At 35.8% G+C, this 18,113-nt stretch overlaps 1 protein-coding gene across 1 annotated transcript in view; it reads left to right on the top strand.

The window, feature by feature from the left end:
• Positions 1-17,458, top strand: part of JAKMIP1 (janus kinase and microtubule interacting protein 1) — a gene marked incomplete at both ends in the record, with an annotated part of 49,319 nt that extends 31,861 nt beyond the window's left edge. The window contains 8 exons of the mRNA XM_008935757.1: positions 1,435-1,497; positions 2,646-2,744; positions 5,524-5,625; positions 7,773-7,826; positions 8,778-8,843; positions 12,198-12,266; positions 15,602-15,679; positions 17,255-17,458. Of these exons, the coding sequence (XP_008934005.1) occupies positions 1,435-1,497; positions 2,646-2,744; positions 5,524-5,625; positions 7,773-7,826; positions 8,778-8,843; positions 12,198-12,266; positions 15,602-15,679; positions 17,255-17,458 (735 nt within the window). The remainder of the gene's footprint in view (positions 1-1,434; positions 1,498-2,645; positions 2,745-5,523; positions 5,626-7,772; positions 7,827-8,777; positions 8,844-12,197; positions 12,267-15,601; positions 15,680-17,254) is intronic.
• Positions 17,459-18,113: the final 655 nt, after the last annotated feature.

The raw sequence follows: 18,113 nt of genomic DNA, 5'->3' as shown, positions 1-18,113 counted from the left end.
TGCTGAACCTGCCTTTTCCCATCTGCATGCACTGGGATATCTGCCCTACATCTGTGTGCACAATTCTTTGTTCATTGCTTGGACTTAGTAAAATACTAGTTAAATGTTAGAATAGACATTGGATTTTATTTTCAACATTTCTTTCATTTGTTTCAAGAATTCTTGACAAATGTTATGTCTTTTCAGTACTCGGTATATTATTCTTAGTATGACACAGCATTACAACTGAGTTTACTGCATGAAAGTTAAAACACACTTGTGCATTCTTTTAAGTGGGAAAAGGAGAAAGAACACTAGAATCTGAAAATGCAGCAGACAGTAGGTAGAAAAAAATAAACTTTTTTTTGCATGTTAATTGAAGGAAATATTATATAATAATATTTTAATGTTTTAGATTTTTTGTTTGACATTTAAGGATGGTTAATGGGCTGGAATATCCAGCTTTCATTAATTTCTTGTGCACCATCAATGTCAAGATACCTTTCTGACAAAGAAAGTACCAGCCTTAATACTTTAGTAAAGACATAAAGGTTTTGAATACTTTGTCCTTTTTACCTAGAAAATAATTTGATCTAGAGTTAGTATAGCAAATTAGGTGTTGGATATTGTTTTATTAAGCATCTTAGAGCAATATGAGCTAGGTTATGTAAATGCTTTTCTCTACAAGGAGAATAAAGCAAAGTTGGCTGTTAATAATCCATTAAATCTGAATGTCCAGCTGTGGCTGGCAGTGCATTTTTGTAGCTTGGGTCTTTAAAGGGATTTTTGATGAGGGCTTTTGAAACCATGGAAAAAACCTGAAAAGATCAGCTTTGGAAAATGTGATCAAATAGAAATAGAGTTTTCAAATGGAGTACAAAATATCTTATATCACTTTCCTTCCTACATAGCCTTGAATTCTTTTTCGTAAACACTGTGTTTTAGCCTGATTGGCACACTTGTAGCAGAGAGCAATTAACTGCATACCACTGAACCTTAATTTCAGTCATTTGGGGTAATTAAATGTTTTTCTTCCTTTTCTTGATTGGGGTTTGCACTACACCACTCAAAATGGGACGATTTTCCTTTACAATGGAAAGAAATAATTTTGAGTTAAGCTGAGTAAGTAAAAGTTTTTAACATGACAGAAAGTATCATATCACTGCGTTGACCCACAATTGCTATACATAAAGATTTTAAAGTATATGCTTAGCTGGTACCTATTAAGACACAAGAAAGTCAGCTTCGGAAAATAGAGGAATTTTTATTTTCTCTGTAGTTTGAAATGCTATTTATCCTTGAAATATTTAAGATAGCTTTATTTTTTTATATATGACCGGTTTTTATACTTGAATGTACAATGATGTCTGAAATCTAATTATTGTGGTCGTTCATTTGTCTTACTTAACAACATACCTATAATCAAAATCTTCTTAATGCTTTTCTTTCTCATAGGATTCAAAATGGGTAGAAGAAAAGCAGTTGTTAATCAGAACAAACCAGGAGTTACTAGAGAAGGTACGTGTTTGAAATCTGGGAATGTTTTCACAATTGCTGCCCTTTATCATAGAAGAATGGTAAAATGAAATGATGTACTAACTGCTGGAACAGCAATGTGAAAATTGATTACTTTATTTCTCTCTAGAAACAGAAATTCAGATAAAAGTCTCTGATTAAAGTCCTAATATGCTTTTGTACTCTCTGGCAGTGGAAGCTGCTCTTTATTGTGGAATTACATGTTGTATTGCCAACAGCAGAGGCGAACTTGGCTGATGTTTCTAGTGTCCAGCAAAATACCATCTAACTGTTACAAAAAGATTTTTATTGTCCTAATCAACAAAAAATCTGCCTGCTCCCTTCAGCCTCCCAGTTTTTACAGTTTTCCCACATATTAATACTGACTGAGTTAAGACTATTGTATCATTTACTGTCTGAGATCCTTAGAGCTGAGTATCTTCATTGTTCTTCAGTGATACTGGTGGAAAAGTTATCTAGTACTTAGGAAGTCAAATAATTATTACTGTTAATCAGCAGCTCAACATTAATACAGTAGGAATAAGATAACCAAATAAAAATTAATGACTAAAAGTAGGCACAGCTGAACTTAATTTACTCATACACATAAGTGGGTATTATAAAAGTTATAGTACATCGTGACAGATGTTACACTTCTCTTTAGAGTCATACAAATGAAAAGATCATTCAGTTAAGCTAGATAGTAGACCAAAGCTACTAGTTGGTTATAATAAATAGTAAATTTTCTATTTCTGTTTTGTTGTTATTAGCTCTTTGAAGTAGAAATCTGGAATATTAAAAAGTAGGCATTAATCCCCTTTCATTATTGTCTTTCATACACTATAAAGAGTAAGTGTTTAGGTATGCAAAGACAATGAGAACAGTCTACCCAAATATCGAGCTAAACCAGTTTCATTCACTTGATTTTAAAAGTTTTATTGCTTCACTTATTTAGATATAATATTCATATCACTTTTCATACTACTTCCAGATTGCTATTCTAAGAAAACAGTGATCATTTTCTTCTGGCAGTTCTCATCTAATGAGAAATTGAAATAATTAACAATGTTGTCTGAACACCTGGCCTGTAACTCTGTGCAGTATAATTTGAATTGCTTACGGGGTGTTATGATGCTGTGTTTGTCTCACAGATTTACAGAATGGAACAAGAAGAGCATCAGTTGAAGAATGAGATGCAAGATGCAAAAGACCAGAATGAGCTGTTAGAATTCAGAGTGCTAGAGCTTGAAGTAAGAGATTCTCTCTGTTGCAAACTCTCAAATGGAGCAGAAATTATGTTTGAACCCAAGCTGAAATTCCTGTAAAGATTACTGATGTCTGGTGCATGTTTAAGGGAAATCACTTAGGTATCTGTTTTTTAAGAGTTGTATCTTGGGATAATGAAATTGATGCCACTGCCTTAATATGTTTTGGAGAGAGTCCTCACTAATGTTTATAAAGATGTAATATAGCTAATATATATTGCATATAGTTTGGTTTTCATCTAATAAAATATTTTGTTTTGCAATATTTTGCCTTTTTTATTTGTTTCATTTCCATAACTGCTCCTTTCTTGCATGTAAAATCACTTGGTATGTATACTACAGCCTTGGCTGGCATTGTTTAAATTAACACACCTTCTCACATCTTGCATGCAGTGATCTGACTAAAGATCTGACACATCCATCACATCAATGTATAATTGCTTTTAATTAGGTTGATTTAAGATTGACAACATCAATATGAAGTAAAATTATCTTAAAAGAACATATTTGGATAACAGCTTTGAAAGAATTTCTCTTACCTGAAATCCGTTTTTGGATGGTATAAAATGGTCATGGACTAGAAATAATTGGACTCAGCCATTGAAAACAGGAAAGAATACTCTCTAAGAATGTCAAAGTTAAAGTGATGAAGTGCAAATACAGCTTCTGTACATGAAAGTACAGTATGTTGCCCATAGCAAATAAATTCTATGCTTTGCATAAATGAAATACTGGTGAAAATATTTGTTAATAACAATCTGAACATGTACCCTGTGATTACAGTACAAAGCAATGGTTCTCATCACCTTGTAAATGAAGCCCATGTTGTATTTAGTAACACCGAACTAGTTGTGTGTGATGCACAGTTGTCACACAGTTCTGTTGCCTGATAACACATTGTTCAGTTTTAAATATCATCAACATTAACACCATCTAGAATAAACTCTCCAAGATATGTGCCATTGTCACTCTTCCATAATTTTCATCACCCAGCACGTTTCACCAAAAGTCTTGGCATGTGTAACTTCTATAAAGATGAAAATGTCGTGTCTTCCTGTTATGTGGACATCTGCTTTTTGTCTTTGACATGTCTTAATCTTTTTAAAATCCTTTATCAATCATATATTTTGATGTCATAGCCTGTTATATTAAAAATTATTACTTTAGAATTTCAGTAGATGTTCAGGAAAACAAATATGCTTTCTAAAACGTACCCATATTTTATTGAGCAAGTCTAAAGTAAAATACTGAACTCTAGAAACTAGTTGCAATAGAAACTGCCTTCTGAAGTGTAAATGTCTTCTTTGAACACTGAAATATTGTCTTAGGAAAAGAAAAAAAGTGCTTCAATACATACTTTACGAATGTATTTTTCACATGGGAGAATCACATGGAAATAACAATGGAAATATTTTTGTGTAATTGCAAGACAAGATTTTTTTTTCCCTTAATAGGCAAGGAGATAGACACAAATTTGACTGACAGTGTGAATGCTTTAGGAAAATAATTAATGCTTCTGGTAATCAGGACAGTGTTTTTTGAAAGCAATTAAATTAATTTGGATGAAGATCAGGCTAGAGTAGAAACCATTTGTTTATCACTTCATGATGGCAGGTGAGTTTAATGCATTAGTAATTGATGAGTTGTTTTTTTTTAAGAAATCTAAAATGGTAAATGAATTTGGACAAGAATTGTCCAAACCCTATGAGGGGTTAAAATATATAGAGTAGTTAGTTTTTCCTCTACATTGCAGTTTCAGACTAGGTTTAAGCCAGTTACTGAATAAGAGTTGCCATGCTTTGTAACTTCCTTAAGTGAATGGATGCAGCTCACTTGCTATAAAAATTAAAGCATCTAATTTTGTGAGTTAGAAAATGGGGCAATGTACGCATGGTCATAGGAACTTAAATATTTGCAATAGCTCTCTTTCATCATACTGTCAGAACCTGAAGCTCTTGTTGCCAGTGCCACTTCTTGTAATACAGAGAGGAAATCTGATTTTCCTCACTCGTGTTCCTGTAACTATAGAGAATTCAAAGTAAGACCCAGTGCCTTTGTTGTCCACAGCCTTCAATCCAGTCATTTTCACAAGCACATAAAAATTTAAGTAAAATCACTTATTTATTGTTTTGCTATATTTCTGCATTCTTGAGAATTTGTACTTTTTAGTTTTGACACAAAGAATGTAAGTGTAGAGTAGTGTTGCCTTTCAATACATTCCAACATCCTGGGTTGTGCAGTAAGTAGGGTTGGGAATTTTACATGCTCTAACAGAAAAGTTAACTGTAGAATAAACAGGGAGCAGTTACATAGTTTTAATTTTATTGAGAAAACCTTCAGTGATAATACTATTTCATGATGGAGTTTAATTTTTTTTTTCCTGCGGTTTTTTCTTTCTTAAACCATTATTTGTTCCATGAAAGAAAGGAATAGTAAAATAAGGTTATAACCAGCATAAAAAGCTGCAGTGTTTTGAGGCTTCAGTCAGTTACTTGGCGAGTGTACAGAACTCCTGCATCTGAGGAGTGTTGGTTAACTTTACAGAAAATCTGTCTGACTGGAATCAGTTGGAAGCTAATGTCATTTTTTTGCTTAGCTAAAGCCAAAATCCTTCAAATATGGTAAAAGTAAGAGGAAAAAAACCATGTATTTGAAATCTGGATTGGAATCAGCTTTTTCAATGTACAAATATGTTTTATAAAGGTGGGAAATTAATGTTTACAGATAATCATACATGTTGTTTTTAAACAAAATTTTTCCTTAGGAGAGAGAACGAAGGTCGCCAGCATTTAATCTTCATATAACCACCTTCCCTGAAAACAATGGAAGTGCACTTCAACTGTTCTGTCAACAGGAAGGAATAAAGGTATATGTAGAGCTTTAGTAACATTTGGATGGCCAGGAACTCTTTTGGAATGACCAACGCAATACCGAAACATGGTTTGCCATCTTGCTGTAAAGAAGAAAATCTGAAAAAAGAAAAGATATTTTTAACTGGTGAAAGGGTTTGATAAGAATATGATCTGGTCGACTGTCAGGAGTTCATCAATGAAAATAAAGGCTGGTCAATCAAGACAATATACATTTAGTCTAGGGTATTGTTGTGAAGACGCTGTGGAGAGGAATGTGGATGTTGATTTGCTACAGTACTTTGTCTTTGATATTAAATCTTTTCAACTAGGGATAGAAATAGTTCACCTATTATTTTACACCCAGTTTAGTGGAGCACTTATGCATTTTGTTTGTTTAATTAATATGCTTAAGTTATTTGCATATGGCAGGGCCATGAAGCATGAGGTACCCAATCAAAAACTCATTCAAATAGGTGAGACTCTTACCATTTAAGATCAAGCACAGGATGGACATCAGGATCTCAGCTGGGTAGCTTATGCTATGAGGAAGCAAGAATTACTCTTTTCACTTCTGTTCTCCCTTGAACAAACTAGCTGCAGAAATTATTAGCATGTTGGTTCCCTTAAGACTGAATTCAGACTTGCTTTCTTAGTAGTGTAGCACAACAGGCCAGGGTAACTTTTCTATGAGTAATTAAAGTGGAATATCTCTGTGTGTGATTCCACACTATTCTACAATTATTGATGTGCACTGTTTAATACCTGATTTTGGAGACACTGCTGAATTGTTTGGGGAGAGAGGGAGGGAACCTCTCAGGATAGACTGACTTAAACACAACACACTATTCCTTTTTAGGAGCCAGGATGGGTTAGTTTGTAGATTCTCTCCCATGTGTATATGGTCTTCAGGAAATCTTTTAATTTCTTTTAATTTTCTTTCTTGCCTTCCTCACTGGGGTCTCTTAGGTACAGAATCATGACCAAATGCATTCTGGTGTAACTATAGCTAATTTAGATTTTAAAAATCTTAAAGACTGATTATCCTGACTACCCACACAAGGCAGTAGCACAATACATAGATGCAAACAGGCACGTTATGTACTGTAAGTAGTGAAACTAGTGAGCCAAGACACGGCCCAGTGAAATGTTGGTCTCTTTTAAGAAGTGCTGAATATGAGTAGTACTTGAAGACATCAGCACTTAACAAAGCTGTCTTGCTTTTATCCGTGAGTATTAAGCATTTTGGACGAACATGAACTGGTCTTTGCCCATGCTCTCACGCATTCCTACTTTTGAGTAGCATGGCTTCATTGAAGCTGTTGATGAAAATGATCCCTGCTCCACGTTAACTTGTGGACCATAGTTGGCATAGTTCAGGAGAATGTGATTGGTGCTGGTTAAATGGTTCCTTGAGCCTTTCTAATCAAAGCAGAAATTTGAGTTCTGGGGCCTAGGAATGGTGCCTTGAACAGTGTAAAATACAGACACTGTGAATTTATTCCTCCCTTTTTTTTTTGCATCAGAGGAGTGTTGTTCTTGATTTCAATGATTGTGCTTTAATAAGAATGGGTTGTTCACTGCTTGTTGTCAGTCTAGCTGCTAACTGACAGAGAAACGTGGCTGATTTTTTACTCACAAAGGTCATGAGCTGAGAGTATTTTGAGGAGTGTGTTCAGCCACTGTGCATGCTCCCTTCTTCCACTGTAATGCTAAGTTGAAACTCCACTCTTGTTCAACAAAGAAAATAAAAAACAAACCACCCAACAAATCTTTTCACAATTATTTTGTTCATGCTATCTGTTGTTTTAACTCCTATACCTTGATGTGTTTGATACTCCACTCCAAACGAATGGAAAAAGAACAGGCTTTTAAGCCTGTTCATCAATTTTGATCTTTCATCTACACAAGTGAGCAGATGTGAATGGTACAGGAACTTTCTACCTTCACAGACAGGCATCCAGGTTGCTTGCTATAATCAAGACTGACATTCGGATTTGTCTCAAAGTATTAATAACACTATTGCAATTGTGATCCAAACCTAATGTTACTTACATTTTAAGTCTTTTTGCATGCAGACGTGAACAAAGGATATGTAAAATGTAGCATATAAAAACTATTTCTCACCTACCATGTAAAAAAATGTGTTGAACATCTTTTTCAGGATGTGAATATATCTGAACTTATGAAGAAGCTAGATATTCTTGGAGATAATGGGGTAACAAATTTTTAATTTCAAATATACCTCTAGTTTTATGGTTATTTTAAATAATTCTTTTTTTCCCATGGCAAAAAATAACATTCAAGAAAACACACAGAGTGATTTTTATGTGCCTGTATTTGTATGAACAGTATGAATGGGTAGGTACTACCTTTACAAGCTTAAAAGAAAACTTTTCAGTTAAACTGATGCTAGTGAGAAGTGTATGTTCTCAGTTTAGGATTTGATCTTGGCTAAATGACACGGGGAAAAAAAGGCACAGTAGTAGGCAGGGGGAAAAGACATAAAATAGCCTAGGGGGGAAAAATAAGGAAGTTAAAGCCAGACCAAGTTACTCCTGAATTTCTTCTCTTGAGTAGTAATAGTAGCACCTGCTATAAACATCCATGTAGTGGGTCCACTTTAAAGGCAGCTTTAGCAGTTTCAAGTCTTCATAACACTAGCTCTAGATTGTTTATTTTTGGAAGTTCTCTGGAGGTTGATACTTGGTTCTATAGTACTTGTGCTTTCTTTGCATTGTTTTCATTAACTCGGAAGTCTAGCTCTGAAGTGCAGGAGGGGGAAATTCACTTGCTGCAGAACTATAGTCCACTGAACAGGCATTTTACTGGTGAGAAAAAAACGTTGATCTTCGTCAGAAACCAAGTGGTGAAGAACCAATTGGATACCTCATTATTCAAGGAAAACAAATGGTTTCTTCCAAAACCACTTGGTTTCCTTGAATAATGAGGTATTGCAGAAGTGTTGTGGAAGTGATGTGCTGAAGTAGAGTGCAGACTAGCTACACTTGGTTGAGTTTTTAATACTTTGAATCATGACATCCCTTCTGGACACGTTTATAAAATGCTAAATATTATAGCTGATTTATTCTTTACAGCACTGTTAAAATGGGTTGTGTTAAAGGATGAATTTCCAATCCAATTTAAAATGCATCTTTTTGTATTTTAGAATTTGAGAAATGAAGAACAGGTTGCAATAATCCAAGCTGGGACTGTTCTTTCCCTCTGTGAAAAGGTAGAAATCAGTAAAGATTTTTCTCTGACTGACCATGTCTTCTATGATATCACATAACATTGTTAGGGAAGCATGGCTTTTCTGTTCAGATCATCTGGACTGGAGCATGAGTCCACTTGTACATGACTGTTGGCATTGTGATGTCTTGAGGTAAAATCCAACTTACAAAATAAACCCATTTTAGAAATAATACCATGTTTTGGGGATGTTCCCTTAGAATAAAGTACTAAAAAGCCACTTAACAAGAAAGACTTCATTCTCAGAAGTCCCTGTGTCCTCAACTCCCTGGGAACAGTGTGCTGCAAAGTCCTCTGGAAGTTATGCCACCGTGGTCCACTTTGGGCTCATTTCTGTGTATGACTGAAAAAGCTCCAAGTGTCTCATTGTCCTTTCCTCTGTAAGTTAGTGGCCATAGACAGTGAAAAGTAGTTTGTACAAGATAGGTAGTCACTCAGGTCACTCAGTTCTGCATGACCAGTTCTTTACTTCTCCAGTTACAGAGAGAATTAATTTGTATATGAAGAAACATGACATTTAGAACTAAGGAAGACTCACCTTTTTCTCTGAAGAATCTTTGTCCATCCTTTTCATAAGTTTCTATCATATCTTCCCTACATGCATTTTTTTGAAATTCAGAATCAGAACTATAGATTTTAACTTTAACTATTTTCTAATAATTGCTTTAATTGGCATAATTTTGTTAATTATCTAAATTTCATAAAGTAGATAATCTAAATTAGGTAATTTAATTATCATTGATTTCAGTTGTTAATTGCTATAAGCAACATAAAAAGGAGGAAAAGTGTTAGAATACCTATCCTTTTCATAGTGCTGCAGCATTAAAAAGAGGAAGTAATGACCATAGCTCTTTATAACCACAGCTCTTTACATCCAATAAGTAAGGCAGAAGAACCCCTATACACAAGACTGAGGTAGAGAGCAAAATTGGCCAGACTTTAGGGACTGAATTGGGTTATTATTGCTCAGGTAAATTAGTGCGTGTGCAAAAATTGCCACTGGAATTAGTGAACTTGTTTCACTTCTGACAGAGTGGTGCAGAATAGAACTCACACTTTGTAATTTTTAAAATATTTCCGTTAGCAACTGATCACAGCAATAAGGGCTTGGAAGCTTTGACAACTAATTTTTTTTTTTTTTTTTTTTTAAATAATTAATAGAAGCATAAACTTCCAACAGAGACCTTATTTATTTATGCTAAAGCTGGTCTATAATTTCATTTCACTTTTTTTTTTTTTTTGACAGAAGTTTGCCTTAATGTATTTTTTTTGTAGTCTTGTCAGATAATCTGGTTATTACAGAAATTGAACACTCCATCAGAAAAATGGAAATTTTAGTTTTATCTTGTATAGGTAAATAGACTGCATTTAAAGAATGAGATTAAAATCGTTAATGCTATCTGTAGACTGTATCTGTTTTATATCATTCTAGTGATGTGCCTCACAGTAATAAGCACAAGCCAATAACAAATTGCATCAAGAGGGTAGTCTGAAAAGTATTAAACATTTTCCTTTTTTTCGTGGTTCATATTTGAAGTATAGGCTAATCAAGTAGCTCTGATTTTCTCAATGACAGAAGGCACTATCCATGTCCAAAGTTTACTAAGACAAAGAATAACAGAAAATAGTCTTATGCTGTCCTTAGCAAAACAGACATGGTACCACATTTCATAATACCGTGTTTTACAGCCCAGACAAAATCAGTCAAGATCTGATAAATAAGATGATTGTTTTAACTTAAGTTCTGTTGGGTGCATATACTGAATTTTGATTAAAGGAAATTTAAAGCAATGCCACTGCCTTCTCCAGTGTAAAGTAACCATCTCAGATGTCCTTCTAAATAAGGACCAGGCAGCTTCCCATGTGCATTCCTATAGTTCCTTAATTCTAAGAAACTATCACATATAATCATGTCAAAAAGAGATCTTTTGGTAGAGAAATGGTACTACAGACATAGATGTTGTGCTAGTTATATTCACATGTGCTAATTAATCTCACTCAGTGTTTATTTAGACCTAATCCATTATACTCAGCCACTAGAAGTGATCTTTTGGAAATGAAGCTGCCAGACAAGGAAAATTTCAGGGTTCTATGAGCACAGTTCCGGAAGCTTATTTTGAATGCTACAACTGATTACAGCTCCTAAATACGTCTGTCACTTCTATGCCCCTTGGTTCCAGAAAGGGTTACAGGTGTAGGAAGATCAAAATCAACATTTAGTTTTGCATGTCATTCATACCTTAAAAAAAAAAAAGATGTCTAATTTTTGCAAATAATGAGGGTAGCCATGAGAGATGCTGAGGACTTCCCATTTCTGTTGATTTCAAGGGCTCAGAATGCTCACTGTCTCACTGAACCCTTTATCAGCAATGGGGTTTTCCATAGGAATATCTTCATTCTGTCACCTTCAAAATGAAGAAAAAAAAGATGAAGAAAATAGAATCACTGGAGAATATGGTGTTCATGTTCACTTTTTGCAGCTCTGTACAAGACTAAACCTACAATGTAGATGAAACAAGTTTCCTTTTTTTTATCCACCATTCTCTTAAATAGTTAAAGGTCCATTAATGAATTCACATTTTGCTTATTTGTAAACTTACATTTACAGATTTCCTGTCTAAATCTTTAGAAAAACGTTTACTTCCTTTGAGTCTTCCTTTGAGCTCAAATGGTTTCACCAAAACTTTAAATTGAAAAAGTTCATATGTAGTGCTTGCCAATAAATTTAAAAGCTGAGTATTAACATAATCCTGATGATGGTTAACAACTAAGCAAGAACATGCATTTAGATATTACAATATGTAACCTTTGGAATGCAATGGCCATTATTCTTCATTCTGATTGTTTTGTTTATCACCAGAATGGTAAAAGATTTTTGGTAGCAACTGCATGAACTTCCATCTCTCTGTCCGTTTTATTGTTTCCTCTAATTATCAGTTTTTTAAGAGTGAGCCTTGTCCCATGGAGGGTGCATAAAGCTGTGCAAAATAAAGGATTGAGTTTGCCACCTTGTCTTTTGTTTAAAATGCCATCTGGAAAAATGCAGTACTGGTGTCCTAAAGTAATATGATGGTTTTGCAAATCAGGCAACCAAATATTAGCTATATCAAGCTGGAAACAATCAGGCTGATTTTGCATTCTTTCACCCAAGTCTGTTTAGTGTCTTGAACTTTACAGGGGAAAAAAAATAATTTATTGTAGGAAAAGAACCTCCATTTGTTAGCCTTTAGTATGTTTCTGTAGTCCTCCATTCTGCCTATGTTTTCAAAAGTTCTCAAAAGCTGTGTGCTTTTCATTTTTTAAATTTTTTCCTCTTCACACTGCTATGTTCGCATAGTGGCTAAAACAGATAGAGGGGACAGAAGCTGCATTGACACAGAAGATGTTAGATCTGGAGAATGAAAAGGTAAGGAAAAATAACTAAAAATATAATTTATTTAGCTAAAGCTGATCTCAAGAGTATTACATGCTGATTTGCAGCCTTTCTCTGCTTAACAGAGATTGCCTCATAGTAAAACAGGCAAGAGGTTTCTAGAAAAATTATTGCCTCTATTCTTTAGAGTGAGAAGGAACTCAAATCTATATAGGACAAAAATAGCAAATATATACAATTTAGAACATGAAGGCATAACTTTACAGAACATATTAACCAAACAGTGTGAAATCGTCTTTGTGCTTTCTCTGTGTGTTAATTTGCCTGGCAACAGCATCATCTTTTTAATCTTGGTGTCATGTTAGTAGAATTGTCAAAGGTATTCCTTTGCTCTCTGGTATTCAGCTTCTGGACAAGTTGTAAAGACCTGTTACTGCAGATGACCTTTCTCATCCAAAGGTCTTCATGCTACAAGACAGAACGTTTTCTCAAGAACAGTTCTGTCTTGCATAACGAATTCAGCGCTACACTGCCTTTATTTTTCCATATGTTGAATGAAGAGTTTTGGAATAAGTGTTTGGTTTTATTAGTTTACCATGCATGCTGTGCCTCTTATCTTCAAATGGCTTTATAAACACTGATTAATCCTTGCCACACCTTTTACAAGCAGATAATAATCAGCGTTACATTCATCTTCCAGAGTGGGAAACAGACAGGGAGGTTAAGCGATTTGCCCAGGGCCACTGGAGAAGTGTGTATTTGGGTCACAATCAAAAAGAAAAAAAGAAATGTTCAGACTGTTCTCTATTGAGTATATCCTATTATACTGATTGTACTGTAACATGGGTGTGATACTGTCCACATCCAGTATTTCTTTATTTTTAACTCTTGTTAGGGAAAAATGCAAAGGTTTTGGAGAGGGAAAGTGTCCACTCATACTAGATTCTTTTATAAAAGGAACTGGAAAACAATAGTTTCTTTCTAACTTGATTCATTATCTTCCCACCTATTATCTGTGATGTCTGTGTGTGTCTTAGTCTGGATAGCCCTGCATCTATCTTTTTAGCATAGCAGTCTAAGAGTCTGCATTGCAAGTGATTGACTCAACTACAAAATGTGTTTAGAAATAATAATCTAGTGTGATGCTTTCAGAAGGGCAGAGCAGTCATTTAGTTGTCCTTGGAACCCATGTCAAGACTTGGAGATCCTATTCTTGTTTGCTTCCCTCTTGCTTTTTGTGGCCAGCTTGTACAATAGATTTTGGAGAAGCAACATGATCAGGACAGCTGCATTGCTATTCTGGGGTCTGTTGGTAGCTCTGACCACCTTTACAGTCTTGGACAAGTCAGTCTGCTTCTCTGGTGTCCAACACTTAGGACCAAGCCTGTCCTTTACTATGCATTACACAGTGCATAGTGGTATTGCATCTTCTGCAATGGCCATGTAGCTGTTGCTGTAATCCACACAACAAAATAATGCCACCGGAGTAGTCAAGGTGGGATTTGGATGCATAAACATGGTGTCTAGTGCCATATTTTATTTGAGTTCTGGAGATCCTCACAAGGGGCTGAGAATTGTGTCCTACGGGACCAGTTTGAGATCCCTGCCCTTTTTGACAAGCAGCTGAAGTAGCATACTCTAAAACAGCTATAACAGCAACAAAATCCCATCTGTGAGTAACTGAATTTCTGCCCCAAGCTCAAAGCCTGGCTTCAACTTTGGTTCTACTTTCAATATTAATTCACAAGTAATTAAAAGAACTCCAAGTTTAAAAAAAAAAAAAAAAAAGTTCTTATACGGAGAACAAATAGCTGCTTATTCCTGAGTCCTCTAATATTGGTCTTGTATCTTGCTGCTGTCATTAATTATGAGTTGTTCTTAACAAGTGGAAGGACATTTGTAGTAATTTTATTTTCTGAGCCCCTCACAAGCATTAATTTCCTAATCAGAATTAATTTATTTTAAAACCAGGTGTTTGGAGTAAGAATTCATTGTCATCGTTCATGTTTACGTAAATGCTGTGCCAGTGGTACACTGACACCTGGCAGAAAAACCTTCAGAAATCCATATATCAGTCAAATTACATGTAAAAAATATATTTAAAAATATGTTTGAAATTTTTTTTTTAAAAAAAAAGAATTAAAAGGTAAAATGTGGCTAAATACGTAACTTTGGGGAGATCTCATAACCACTAAGACTAACCACAGCAGCAACATTTGATTTTTGTGAACTGTGTAATAAAAGAGCCATATGTATTTAATCTGGAGTTTACTCTTTATGTTGAGGAAATGCAAGAGTATGGTGAATAGAAAAAAGAATGATGGAAAATACTAAATTCAATCAAGGGGTTGCTCTGCTTTCTGGTCTACTACTAGTCCTTTTAAGAAGGAAAAGCTGCCTTGAGAACAGCTAATAAAATCAAGTAACTATTTTGTGTTTTACTTACTCTCATCCAAAACACCTTAAAGGCATGTTTTTCAAGAGCACTGACACTGGTCAGTTCTCACTTGACAATTCAGACAACCATTGAAATGTCCACAGCTTTCTTGCAACATCATACTTTTGGATACCGAGTTCCAAAGAAATCCCAGACTGTGTTTTTTGTGTATATATATATATATATATATATTTATGTTTATAACTGTGAAAGTTGGTGAGTTTGAGTTTCAAAAACAAATTTTTAAAAGTTTTTTAAAGTTCTTTAAGTTTAAAAAAAAAATCCTTGCAAATCCTAGGTGTCTTGAAAATTTCTTCAACTAGCCTCTTAACCTCTTTGGGCACCAGCCTACCCATTTCAAAGTGCCTTCCTGCCTTTGCAAGCTGAGAAGTGAGTTTTCACTTCTGCTTCCGTCCTGTGTCAGGGAGTGCCGCTGCAGAACCCAGCTCTGGCCCTGCATATTCTGGTTTCCTCCCCAGAACAAACTAGACAACACAGATGAGGGTTTGCCTCATGCTTTCCTTCAGGGTTCACATTGGGTATTTTCAGAAAAACCATAAAGTGCCTTCACTTGTGTTTTCTCTCTTCCCTCCCTTGGTCTGCACTGTGCAAGTTATGACCACTGGACCACACGCATGCACATTCCCATTCACCTTTTGGCTGTTACATGCACTTCCCTCGGGTCAAGGCAGGTTTGTACCCTGCTGTAGAGGTCATGGCTTTCTACGTACAACTCGTTAATGCGATACACATATTGAAAGTGCTAATAGTGTGTATTTGATATTCCAAATATCCTTAGGATGAACGTGGGCATTTGCTATAGATTTTAATTTACTTTCAAGTGGAAAGATCACTTAAAAATGATGGTGTTTATGATTCTTCATGAATTAGGGTAAAGAACAAACACTCGCTTGTTTTTATTATTGCTTAGGACCTGTTCAGTAAACAGAAGGGTTATTTAGAGGAAGAACTCGACTACAGAAAACAAGCTCTGGACCAAGCCTACATGGTAGGAAAAGAAAAGTCATTAAATTTTCATGTTTGAACAGATTTGATAAAACTGATTTTGATAAAATTGTTGGTTTTTTTCTTTAAATTATAAATAGGGTTCTTTTTAAATTGATTTCTTTTTTTTTGCCAAAATAGAAAATCAAGTATTACTTTAATGGAGACTTAGGAAATGGATAATAGTATTTAGAAGTCTAACATTTTTGCATTCCCTTTTTTTTTTTCCCTAAACTATGAACATCTTGTTAGTATATCTGGAATGAGACAAGATAATTTATGTGTGCACAAAACTATGACTGGTAAAATACACCAGAAATTACTTTAGAAATTTTCCAATATTGTGTTTCCCTAAGTATTTGTAAAGAATACGTCTTCTTCCTAAGTGATTCTTTCCTGGGTGGTCCTACCCAATGTTAGCCTTCCTAGTTTTCAAAAGGGAGGCTGCAACCTTGCCTTCTCTCAGACTAAGCAACAATTTGGAATTATCTGTGAACTGGTAAAACTGCACACCCAACTTTGTCATTAGTGAGGAGCTTCAGGCAATCAAAATATAATAGCTTGAACAATTGTAGATTGTAAATATTTCTTATGGGGAAAATGTTTTCAGAACAGAAGCAAGGTCTAGTGCTCAGAGTAGATAACAGAGATAAAAGCAAACAAGCTCTATTTCTAGCACTGTGACCTTGGGCAAGCCATTTAACCTCTCTGTGCAGCTGTTTATGCATCACTAATATGGATAGAATTACCTACCTCACAAAAGTGTTTGGAGGACTAAAGGGATGTTGGCAGATGCTCTTGATCCAAATATTGTTAGTCCAGGTGCTGTTTTTTAAAAGGATCATGCTAACCTCAGTAATCAAGGGAAAAACTGCCATGCTTCCTTTCTTTCTTCACTCTTGGGAATACAGCTGTCTATATAAATGTTAAGTTTTCCTGTGCTCTTTACTTTGCAAAGTATGGCAGTTTTGGTCAGTGCATGAGAATCTGATTAGGAATCTGGCAACTACCAAGAGACTGGTGAGGGATTAGTGTGTTCAAGAATATACAAGCGTTCTTCTCTTCATTGCTTATGGCAACCTGGGACTAAGGCACTGATGCAGACTTTGAGCAATGGATGGCAGGAGGGTAGGGACAGAGAGGGGGAGACAGATTTCTGTTGCTCACAGTTCTCCCTGGGGGCTTTTTATTTTATAGCATGGCTTAACTATTCAGTTGCAGTTGAAGGGAATCTGCTTGTTTACTCTGTTACATTGATTTTCTAATATTCAGCATCAGAAATTGGGGGTTGTTACATATTAAGCACAGATCTATCATCTGAATCTCTCTTAAATAGAAGAAATCAATAATTTTCTAGAACGAGAAGCGTTGCCTGGGTGTAAATCAGTGTCAGGAGGCTATGTGCACTCTGTGTGGAATGCTCCTCACTGCTCACAGTTGCTGCTTTCTGTCTACCTGTGTCCATCCTTCCCTCCTGCCTCCTGCTTCGCTTGCTAGCCCTCTCCTCTAGCTGTTGGTGGGTCATGTGCTTGCTGGATTCAAACGGCAGCCTGTCTGTGTGTGATTTGGGTTGCATTAGAAAATCCAGGAGCTGGAAGCCACGCTGTACAATGCCCTGCAGCAGGATCCAGGGCGGCGGGCGAGCGAGTCTCTGACCGAGGCCCAGCGGGAGGACTTGCGAGCTGCCGTGGAGAAGGTGCGGCGACAGATCCTGAGGCAGAGCCGGGAGTTTGACAGCCAGATCTTGCACGAGCGGATGGAGCTGCTGCAGCAGGCACAGCAGGTAAACCCCCTTCTCTCTCCTCCCACCCGTTGGTGTTACTGCTGTGGTTGCCGCCACTACCCATACGACAGCATCACTTCACCCTCACCTCGTTGAGTTACACTTAGTCTGTTCTTCGTATTGACACCGTGTCCAGGAGACAAGCAACGCTAGGGCCTGGTTGTGCTGGGCATGGTACACACACAAAACACTGTCTCACTAAAAGGTCCTGTTGCACAATCTGTTTTGTGTGTGTATGACTGCACAGTCTTCCACAGGACTCCTGGGAGAGATTACTCAAAATTTAAGGCCTGAATTAGAAAAAGCCAGATTGGAAGGTTGTAAGAGTGTAACACTATGAAAAGAGGAAAGGAAGAAGCAGTGGTTCCTTTCTATTTTTTTTAAATTCTTCCCCCCCCCCCTTTCTATTTCTTTTAGCTATTTGTGAAATATTTTAGAATAAAATTTAAAAAAAAAAAAATCTGAGGAAGTCTTAATTTTAAAAGGCCATTTACAAGCCTTCATTCCTTTAAATTAGTTCAGAAAAGCCTTTTCTCTCTACACCACTTCCTTAAGGACAAATACTGAACTTAGGCAAGCTCCTGGCAATTGTGGTAATTATTTTCTGAAGAATCATTTGGTAGGATTGCTAGATTTTCTGTGCAAATATTCAGGG

The sequence above is a fragment of the Merops nubicus genome, unplaced genomic scaffold (genome assembly GCF_000691845.1).
Source record: "Merops nubicus isolate BGI_N331 unplaced genomic scaffold, ASM69184v1 scaffold14402, whole genome shotgun sequence".
NCBI lineage: Eukaryota > Metazoa > Chordata > Aves > Coraciiformes > Meropidae > Merops > Merops nubicus.
This window is presented reverse-complemented; position numbering and strand designations above follow the sequence as displayed.